This window comes from Felis catus, chromosome B2 (assembly GCF_018350175.1).
Source record: "Felis catus isolate Fca126 chromosome B2, F.catus_Fca126_mat1.0, whole genome shotgun sequence".
Lineage (NCBI taxonomy): Eukaryota > Metazoa > Chordata > Mammalia > Carnivora > Felidae > Felis > Felis catus.
In genome coordinates this window covers 30,367,000-30,377,828 of record NC_058372.1, presented here as the reverse complement: position 1 = coordinate 30,377,828, position 10,829 = coordinate 30,367,000, and the positions used below count along the sequence as shown (strand labels likewise).

At 46.6% G+C, this 10,829-nt stretch overlaps 1 protein-coding gene across 1 annotated transcript; it reads right to left on the bottom strand.

The window, feature by feature from the left end:
• Nucleotides 1-2,433, bottom strand: MCCD1 (mitochondrial coiled-coil domain 1). Its single transcript, XM_003985909.4, has 2 exons — nucleotides 1,023-2,433; nucleotides 1-507 (listed from the first exon to the last, which is right to left on the bottom strand). Exons 1-2 carry the CDS (start codon nucleotides 1,185-1,187, stop codon nucleotides 322-324), a joined length of 351 nt encoding a protein of 116 aa, XP_003985958.1. The 5' UTR covers nucleotides 1,188-2,433; the 3' UTR covers nucleotides 1-321.
• Nucleotides 2,434-10,829: the final 8,396 nt, after the last annotated feature.

Sequence of the window (10,829 nt, the reverse complement as noted above, 5' to 3'; positions counted from 1 at the left end):
TGTGGTGTCTATAAATGCTCCATCCCTTTATTGGATTTAGGATGAAGTGAGGCCATGATTCAGTGTATATTCCTATAAGGACTGGGTGCCCTACTGTGGGGCCCAGGTCAGTGGGGAGGGATCAAAGGTAGGGGGATGTGACTAAGAAGACTGCAGAGGCCATGGCTCCCTGCTGCTTTCCAATTTCTGCCCTTTTTGGAGGTGTTTTCCATTTTTCTTAGTGGCCTGGGAGGGACTGGGATGTTTCTGACCCGAAGGCCCAGTGTGGGTGGTGTGTAGTGTTTCCAGTGTTGGAAGGTCAAGTGGGAACTGGTGGAAAGCTTAGGCGTCTCCTAGGCTCTCTCGATGTCTCCTCATCTGTTCCTTCAGCTTCTGGATCTTGAGCACCAGGGCCTGTGCTTCCCAAGCCCCTTCTTGCCCTTCCAGAAGGGCCTGGTACAGCTCCAGCTGCTGCTCCAGCAACTCTTCAGCTTGGGCCAGCTCAGCTGTGGGGCTGGGCCGGGGACCCTGAGTGAGGGGGGCAGAGGGGAGGGAGCATCAGCCAGGGTAGGGGGCTGAGGCTTGCTGGAAGTCAGGCCTTCTGCCTCTAACCTTTTGATCCCATTATATTAAGGTCACCTATACTGTGAAGCCAGGGTAGATTTTGGTCTTGGGGATAGGCCTCTGGGGGGCAGTTTGCTCAGGGGCGATAACTGAACTTGTGTAAGGAGAGGTCATGAGAGGTGAGGACTGGCAGTCCCTTCACCTCCTCCCCTCCCGCCCCCAACTAAGAAATGATTAACTGTTAGGTGAGGGGAAATTCCTGTTCAAGGACTTCATGGACTCTGCAAGGAGAGAGCTCTGTGGGGAGAGGGAGCCCTGAGGTCTAGAGTGGGGTGGGGGTGGGGAAGGTGCTGGGGATCTGGGGATGGGAAGTAGGACACAAACTTGGGGGGGGTGGCATCTACTTGCAGGACTGTGACAAAAAGGGATTCCTTCATGCCAGTCTCCCCCCTGGTATCCCCACTCTTGGTGCTACTTACCCTTGGCGGTGACCTCATCTTCTCACTGCATGTGGAGCTGGTCTGCTCTTTTGTGCTTGCCTTAGGGCTCTGGGAGCAGCACCTCCAGGAACCCTGGGGCCCCAGGGGCCAGGAAGGCAGGAGGCGACGGCAGCAACATGAGAGCCAGGGCAGAGGGAGGACCATGGCTGATGTAGCAGGGAGCTGTGTGAGCTGCCCAACAGCCACCAGGAACTGGCTCTTTCCCTCCAGGCCTTGGCCTCGCTTCAGTGACTGGCCCTGCCCAGGGCCCTGCCCCTATCTTCACCTCCCTCCCAATCTGGCCCTAGACAGTCTTCCTGAGGTGAAAACATTCCTGCTAGTTTAGGCAGAACTTGCTTTAGAACACTGGTGCCCAGCCTACTAGGACTTGTCTGTTTTTCCTAGCGCTATATCTTTTCTCATTTCAATTCTGCAAGGTGCAAGTTACATTGCTAGTGTCAGGAAACTGGCTCAGAATCCCTTCAGGATTCATTCAGTGAGTACCTACTGGGGCTGTCTCTGCCACATGTGCTCAAGGTCCACAGCTGGTTGGTAGAGAAACCTGGAGAATTCATGCCCAGTTCTCTCTGACTTGAAAGGTTATAGCTGGCTTAAGTATTGGTTACTAAGGTCTTTCCTTTTTCTCTTGCTGCCCAGAATGGCATTTTTTCCTGTCTGTTGTGCACTACATGTTGTAGGGGTTTGCATTCTCTGGTAGTTCTGGGCACTGTTGTGTCACTCTAACCTCGGCTCCTGACAAGAGCCTGACACTGGTAACGGGTCTCAAGCTTTGTTGAACTCGTGAACCCTTTCTTCAAATCTGCATGAGAACAAAAGCTCTGTTCACACACCATGTGTGGTGTGAGCATTTATACATGTTGACTTTCTTGCAGTATGTTCTGAAATGTCTTGTGGCTGGATACCTCATAAGGGAGTGGATGGTCCCAATTTTGATCATCTGAGAAAAAGGTAGACTTTCAGGCAGAAAAAAATATCTCAAGACAAGATGGCTGGAGGATGGACAGCTGCTAACCAGCTCACTATCTTTGTGACATCATGCTGAATTTGGAGGGAAGATGGCCTTTGCCATAGCATGGGGATCCAGGAACAGGGAGGTTGACTTTCCTGGAGGTCAGTGGCTCTCAAACTTGGGGGGGGGGTGGCTGAAGCAACTTTAGATGAGGCCAAAGACCCCACATTCCCCATTAGCTGACATGTTCCCACTTTTAAGTGGAAGAGCCTAGAACTTTGGTAGGATTTGAGGAGGAAAAGAAGCTTCTTCATATTTCTTAGTGATAAAGTTTTGCATGATTCATATTTGACTTGCAGTGTATGCGTGGCTTAAAATCTTATTTTTTTAATGTTTATTTTTGTGAGAGAGAGAGACAGGGGCAGAAGGAGACAGAGACAGAATGTGAAGCAGGCTCCAGGCTCTGAGCTGTCAGCACAGAGCCTGATGCGGGGCTCAAACTCACAAACCATGTGATCATGACTGGAGCTGAAGTTGGACGCTTAACCAACTGGGCCACCCGGGCGCCCCTTAAAGTCTTAATTATTAGAACACAAGAGGCCCTAACTACTGTTATGGTTGTGGGAAACTATCCAGTATAAGGTTAAACTATAAGCAAATAACATTGAAGCTAAACTAACCACATTTATCAATTAAAAGCAAGATTAGTAGCCATTAAGAAAATACAACAAATAAATTCTGTAAGACAATCTAAATGATGCACTAATAGCAAAATATCCTTTCTGAAAACTAGGCATCTGAGGTTCTATTTTAGGTTATGAACTCTAAAATGGACTAACCTCCAATACTTTGCAGTGGGTGGTCCTAAACCCCGAGTTAAAATAGAGTCTATGGATTTGGGTTTTGTTCATCTGTGAGAATTGTTATAAAAGAAAGTCTGCTACTTGAGTCAGCTCAAATCTATTGAATGAGTTTTGGATCTCATAATCATGGAAATAAATCATGGAAATCATGGAAATATATGTAAGCTAGATTACCTAAATTTATGTTACGGTGTAGATTTATTTTTGTTATTCTTGGGTGTCTCATAGTGTCTTAATAGAGTCTTCCCCCCCCCCCCCCCCCCCCCCGCCCCTTTATGGGAAAAGGCTTTATGGCTAATAGACACTTAATCAAATGAGAGTTGGGCCTGGCTTTTGTAGGAGGAGCCTGTCTTCAGCCAGGCACAAGCAGAGGATTATGGGAAGCATCATCCACAAGGTCAAAGGGCTGCAGAGCTCCCTGAGGCCAGTGTGCTGATATTGCATGCTTACCCAGCGGATTGGCAGACTGAGGTGACTGACATGAATTACTGTGTCCTTCAGATGAAACTCTTGTGGAGGTGGGGTACTTAGAAATATTGAAGTCCACTGAGCGTGCTCGGCAATTTTGTTCCTGTCATAGGTGATCTTCAAGGTTTTATTAGAAATACTTGGTTAAACTTATTTTTGCCACACTTCTCTACTATAAAGTAGTAACTTTGCATTTAGTAGTAATGTTTTTTTCTTTCTATATTTTATTCTTTGGAAGTGAGTCACGAAGTCCAGCCCACATTCAAGGGGAGGTCAATCAAGCTTCACCTCCTGGGAAGGGAATTCTCATATGTTACTTGGAATTATTCTGTAAGGAAGATTTGTCTTTTTTTTCCCCATTTTAATTTTTTTTAATTAAAAAATTTTTTTAATGTTTATTTTTGAGAGTGAGAGAGCATGAGTGGGGGAGGGACAGAGAGAGAGAAGACACAGAATCAGAAGCAGGCTCCAGGCTCCAAGCTGTCAGCACAGAGCCCGACGTGGGGCTTGACCTCACGAGTGGTGAGATCATGACCTGAGCCGAAGTCGGATGCTTAACTGACTGAAACACCCAGGCACCCCTTTCTCCCCAGTTTTAAAGGTATCAATCATTTATATATATCTCTATGGGCTCAATATTTTAAAAAATATTTTGGGTTCCAATCTATGGCTATTTTGCTGCTCCTATTGTTCCAGCCCTGTTCACAGGGAGTTCTTTCACATGGGCCCCTGTGTCCCTTTGACATGTCCTTTTTTGGGGGAGGTGCACTTCCTCCCTGGCATCACAAGACATCCTAGGCTCATCCTGTAGTGTTTCTGTCTTGGCCATAGAGTCAGCTTTTTTTTTTCTCGGGAACCCTGGTTCCTTTTATTGGAGAATGATATTTAGAGACCAAGATCTGGGTACTGGGTGCTCATGTCACTTTTCTCAAGAGGACAAAGAAGTTCCAAGAGCTCCTGAAGCTCACACAAGCAAGGAAGTAGCTCCCATTTCAGTACCACATTGGGGTTTGTTCAGTGCAGCCTGTAGTCCCTAGTGTATGATGGCCAGTTCTCCATACATGTCTTTTTTTTTTTTAATAAATTAAAAAATTTTTTTTCATGTTTATTTTTGAGAGAGAGAGAGAGAGAGAGCGAGCGAGCAGAGGAGGGGCAGAGGGTGAGGGAGACACAAAATCTGAGGCAGGCTCCAGGCTCTGAACTGTCAGCACCAAGCCCGATGTGGGGCTTGAACTCACGAACCGCAAGATCATGACCTGAGCTGAAGTCAGACGCCTAACTGACTGAGCCACCCAGGCGCCCATCACCTTGCATTGATCGTCAACTTTGAGTTATTTTTTCCTCTAAGTCTCTAATCACTAACATACTTTGAAGGTTTCTTTTTCAAAGATGGCCATCTATAATATTTTACCATCTATCTAGAAGTGGGGCCTGATTTCCCTCTTCTTGAATCAATGACTTTTGTTTCTGAGAGAGAGAGAGAGAGAGGGAGAGAGAGAACATGAGCAGGGAAGGGGCAGGGAGACAGGGAGAGAGATTCTTAAGCAGGGTCCACGCTTAGCACAGAGCCCAATGCAGGGCTCAATCTTGTGACCCTGGGATCATGACCTGAGTTGAAATTAAGAGTCAGCTGCTTGCACTCTCAACAATAGCCAGATTATGGAAAGAGCCTAAATGTCCATCAACTGATGAATGGATAAAGAAATTGTGGTTTATATACACAATGGAGTACTACATGGCCATGAGAAAGAATGAAATATGGCCCTTTGTAGCAACGTGGATGGAACTGGAGAGTGTGATGCTAAGTGAAATAAGCCATACAGAGAAAGACAGATCCCATATGTTTTCACTCTTATGTGGATCCTGAGAAACTTAACAGAAGCCCATGGGGGAGGGGGAGGAAAAAAAAAAAAAGAGGTTAGAGTGGGAGAGAACCAAAGCATAAGAGACTGTTAAAAACTGAGAACAAACTGAGGGTTGATGGGTATGGAGGAGGGCACCTTTTGGGATGAGCACTGGGTGTTGTATGGAAACCAATTTGACAATAAATTTTATATATTGAAAAAAAAAAGAGTTGGCTGCTTAACTGACTGAACCACCCAGGTGCCCCATCAATGACTGTTTTTTTTTTTTTTTTAAATTTTTTTTTAACGTTTATTTATTTTTGAGACAGAGGGAGACAGAGCATGAATGGGGGAGGGTCAGAGAGAGGGAGACACAGAATCTGAAACAGGCTCCAGGCTCTGAGCTGTCAGCACAGAGCCCGACGTGGGGCTCGAACTCATGGACCGTAAGATCATGACCTGAGCCGAAGTCGGCTGCTTAACTGACGGAGCCACCCAGGCGCCCCAGTGACTGGTTTTGATGACTAGAACATGAGACGGTAATACGGCTTGACTTCTGAGTTTCTGACATAAAATGGCTTGTGATTTCTGACTTGGCTGCTTGAAACACTCCCTCCTGGAACCCAGGTGCTGAGCTGGGAGCAGCCAAGCCATGTGGAGAACAGGTGGAGGAGAGCCTAGATCACCCTGCCAGTAGCCCCAGAAAGCTGCCAGCTGATGACAGTACTGCCTGCAGCCTCATAAGAGAATGCTCTTGAATGTTCTGGATCGGCTGGGCCTCCAGATGACTACAGCCCCAGACCATGTCACAGGGAGCCGAAGAGCTTCCTGCTGAGCCCAGTGAATGCAGAGAATGAGAGCTACTGAAAAGGGATTATTTGGGACTGCTACCTAGCAATACGTAACAGGAACACATAGTATATAATACCACAGTAATACTCTTATTATGCTTTTATTCATCGTCTGTTTTCCCTGTCAGACCATGTCAGGAGAGCAGGTGATTTGTCTGTTTTGATTAAATGACTACCAGGCCTAGAATCATGCCTGGCACAGAGGCACTCAATGAATATTTGCGAAGAAATGAATAAATCCTGTGACCAGATTCCTTAAAGTGTGTCTGGGACTGAAAGAGAGAGCTGAGTGGGGGCTGGTTTTGGAGCTTGTCTTGGTCTGCTTGAGCGTTTGTCACAAAATACCACACATTGGGTGCCTTAAACAACACACTCTCTGAAGTCTCTTTTATAAGGACCCTAATCCCATTCATGGGGCTCTACTCTCATGATTTAATCACCTCCCAAAGGCCCCACCTTCCAATATTATCACACTGGGGAGTAGATTTCAACATATGAATTGGGGGGTGGGGCACAGTCTATAGCACCGCCAAGGTTTTGGGTCACTGGTCAGGGTAGAAATGAGATTTAGGACTGGGGAAGCAGCATGAGCTTCTCAGTTCAGGGTCTGTGGGGTAGCAGAGAGCAGGGCCTGAGGGGTCCAGTCTGAGGGTCTGGGGACTTGGGTCACCAGGGAGGAAAAGTGCAGGACCCCAGACTCCTCGGCGGTGAGTTATGGAAGGTGTAGGGACTGTTACTGGGAAATGGGTGGTCAGTACCCTGGGTCCTATTGCTCATGTACTTGTAGCCTATATTGGTGTCCAGCCCACACTGCATGTTCAACACACGGTCCTCAGGGGCCTCTCAGCTTGGTGTGCAGGCCCCTGCTCGTCATAGAGGAGGAAGGGACAACTGAAGGCCGTGACAACTGGCTGCTCTGGTCTGGGCTCAGCCCTGGTCATGAAATATTAACACAGGGAGTGGGAGTTTGGGATCAGGGTTGGTCCCTACAGGGCTGGCACCACATCTGCCCTTCACTCTCTATGGTCCAGTACCCAGAGAGCCCTCTGTAAACACAAACAGGTGTTCCTTAGGCCAGCCCTTCCCGTGCCACTCGTTCCCTTGACTCCTTCTTCCCTCCTTGCAACATCTTCCCCTCTGATGTCCTTATTTACACCCTAGCCTCATTTCCCCAGGAGCATCCTCCCTTTTCTAGACCCAGTGCACTGCAGACTTCTGCCTCTCATCTTTCATGACGCGTTCTGAGACTTACTGAACTGAGTCCAGCCCCAGAGGCAGCGGCAGAAGTGACAGGGCCTTAGGAATCTTAAGTCCTATCTTTGGAGCAGGGCACCCAGTTTCTTTGTGGGGTCCATCCCAGACCTGGGAACCAGCTGCTATCGCCTGGAGACCTTCTGCCGTGCCGTGCAGAACCAATGGGCACTCAGTGGAAACATCTAGGTTATTTTGGGTTTTGGGAAACATTTTGCACCCAAGCCTGACACGGACAGGGGCAACTCTTGTGTTCAAAGCCCTATTTTGATTGGGAGAGCAGAGGGCGACCCTGGGAGGTCCTGGCTGAGCAAGAGAAAGGGAGCTGGGTCCTCATCTCTGTGACCACACGGGGGTGCTGCTGCTGCACTGAGCAGCCTGGGAGGGTCTGGGCTGTAAGTTGCTCAGAAAAGGCTGACCTGAAGGCTGGGCATCTTCAACAGGGGCGTGAATCAGCTTCTGAGCAGCACTGGACGCCCCAGGTGTCAAGGTCAGGAATGGAGCAGGGATTGAAGGAGAGGAGAGCTCAAGGAGCCTTGTGCCATCTCTGAGGTTTGTGCCGTCTGAGGTTTCCACCTCCCCGCTACGACTCATCTCTGCAGCTCCTTGATGACAACACCCAGGAAAACTGAAAAGAAACATTTCCTTTTCCTACTTCTTTTCAGTACTCTTTCTTGATGCCCACAATAACATTTGTATAACTTTTTCTCAGGAAGGATACATGAGAAATTGGTCGACCTGTGCATCTTTGGCAGGGGACCGGGGCCCCTGGGTTCTTGGAAGGGAGGAAATTTTCCTCCTGCAAGCCCTTTGGAATGAATTTGAATGATCTCTTCAAAATATTTTACATTAAAAATCCCTTTCATCTGCATGACCCTTGCCAGTGAATGTACAGTTTGCTCGGCTGTGTCTGTGTGATGGGCCCATATCTAGGCCCTCCACTGCCTGGTTCCTCCCGCACGCCCAGGGTGTTCACACCTCAGAGACTTCACTGCCCTTCCTGGCCTGAAAACGTATCTCTCAGACAGCACTTCCTTCCCTGACATTCTTTTCCAATGTCCTCTTTGAGAGGCCCTCCCTGCACTAGCCTCCCCATGTTGTCCCTCCCACCTCCCTCTGACCCCTGCCCTCTTTGCCTTTGTTCACACCCTGTTCACTGATACACATTTTATTTTATTTTTTTTATATGAAATTTATTGACAAATTGGTTTCCATACAACACCCAGTGCTCATCCCAAAAGGTGCCCTCCTCAATACCCATCACCCACCCTCCCCTCCCTCCCACCCCCCATCAACCCTCAGTTTGTTCTCAGTTTTTAACAGTCTCTTATGCTTTGGCTCTCTCCCACTCTAACCTCTTTTTTTTTTTTTTTCCTTCCCCTCCCCCATGGGTTCCTGTTAAGTTTCTCAGGATCCACATAAGAGTGAAACCATGTGGTATCTGTCTTTCTCTGTATGGCTTATTTCACTTAGCATCACACTCTCCAGTTCCATCCACGTTGCTACAAAAGGCCATATTTCATTTTTTCTCATTGCCACGTAATATTCCATTGTGTATATAAACCACAATTTCTTTATCCATTCATCAGTTGATGGACATTTAGGCTCTTTCCATAATTTGGCTATACTGATACACATTTTAAAGTATATTTCATTGTTTATTGTCTGCCCTTCCTCGAGAATATAAGCTTTACAAGAGGACAAGAGTAGAGATTTTGATTGTTCACAGCTGTATCTCCATTGTGTTGCAAGTGCCTGATTGTTGAATTTAAAACGTTTATTGAGTGAATGAATTAGTGAATGCACGTTCAGACTGACTCACAGACATGCACACTGCTACACACCAATACACAGACACCGTCACTCACACTGACACCTGCACACAGAACACGTATCGTCACTCTAGCCGGTCTTAAGGGCTTACTTCAAGTTTAACACACACCTTACTTGCTGACCTACGGCCCTTGATCTGTAACAGAACTAATTTAACTGATTTTCTTGGAGCTTTGCAGACAGTTGGCCTTGAGGAATGAAGGACCAGAGCTTTCCCAGGCTGCAGAGGCCAGCAAGTCTGTTAGAAGCTGCCTCAGCTTTCTGATTAGTCTAGCAATTCTTTTAGCAAAATGTTTGTTCTTTTTTTTTTTTTTTTTTAGGTCACACAAATGATTTCATGACCTCCCTTTGTTATCTGTAGACCTGGCCCTCTCTTGCAGAAAGAACAGAGTCCTCCTGCACATCATGCAACAAGAACCAGACTCTCACACAAACCCCTTGCACAGAGACTATTTGGAACTGGCCCCATCCAGTCTGCACGTGGTTAAGAAATGTTGCAGGCCACTGCATTCCCTTTGCTGATTAAGTACCCTGAACCCCTTTCAAAACCCCCGGGCCAGGCAGAAACCTTAGATTTGGCTTTTGGTCAAGAGTCTTCCTTCTCCCTGGGTTACTGGACTCCTGGATAAAGCTCAAATTCCTTTCCAATCGGAACTCATCTCTTAAGTAAGGATCTTTCAGGCTACCAGCAGCTGAACTTGGATTTGGTAACACACACACACACACACACACACACACACACACACTTCGATGCCTAATTTTCACTCCACATTATGTTGTGAACATGTCCCAGGTCTTTATGAACGATTTGAACAACTTTCTCCAGATTATTGTGAAAGTTTCCAAATGTACCTAAAGTTTGAAAGAATAGTCCCTAGCACCCTAGACTTAGTCAATTTAATATTTGCCTCATACGTGTAATACATTGTATTTATTTTTTTAGGTTTTAAAATTTATTTTATTTTCTTTTTTGGCAATAAATTCTATTTCTGTAATTCTGCAGAAATATTTGAAAATTACTTACCAATCTCAAGACCCTTATCCCTTAAGTACTTCAGCATTCATCTCTTAAAAAATTAATTTTTTCACTCAATATTGTTATACAATCCTCTTAGTTATTGTCTAAAAGTCTTCTATTTGGAGGACAGGGGAGCTCAGGGGTGCTTGGGCCATCTCTGAGGTTTCTGTTTCCTCCAGGCAACCCCTCTTTCCAGTTCCTTAATGGTAACAGCAGGAAAATGAAAAGTAGAAACATTTTCTTCTATTCCCTAATTCTCAGTTTTTGAACCTTTGTTTTTTATTTTTTTAAAAATAGTTTTTTTTTTTTTAATGTTTATTTATTTTTGAGACAGAGAGAGACAGAGCATGAACGGGGGAGGGTCAGAGAGAGAGGGAGACACAGAATCTGAAGCAGGCTCCAGGCTCTGAGTTGTCAGCACAGAGACTGACGCAGGGCTCGAACTCACAGACCGTGAGATCATGACCTGAGCTGAAGTCAGACGCTTAACCAACTGAGCCACCCAGGCGCCCCTAAAAATAGTTTTAATGTTTATTTATTTTTGAAAGAGAGAGAGTGAGCAGGGAAGGGGTAGAGAGAGGGAGACAGAGGGTCAGAAGCAGGCTCTGCACTGTCAGTGCAGTCTGATGTGGGGCTTGAACTCAGGAACTGTGAGACCATGACCTGAGCTGAAATCAAGAGTTGGACAGTTAACCCCACTGAGCCACCC

What these genes read in the sequence shown, in the direction of transcription:
- MCCD1 (XM_003985909.4), bottom strand. Translation starts at nt 1,187, where the DNA reads ATGGTCCTCCCTCTGCCCTGGCTCTCATGTTGCTGCCGTCGCCTCCTG. An exon ending in AGATGAGGTCACCGCCAAGG is followed by an intron (nt 508 to 1,022) that starts GTAAGTAGCACC and finishes CCCCTCACTCAG; the next exon opens with GGTCCCCGGCCCAGCCCCAC.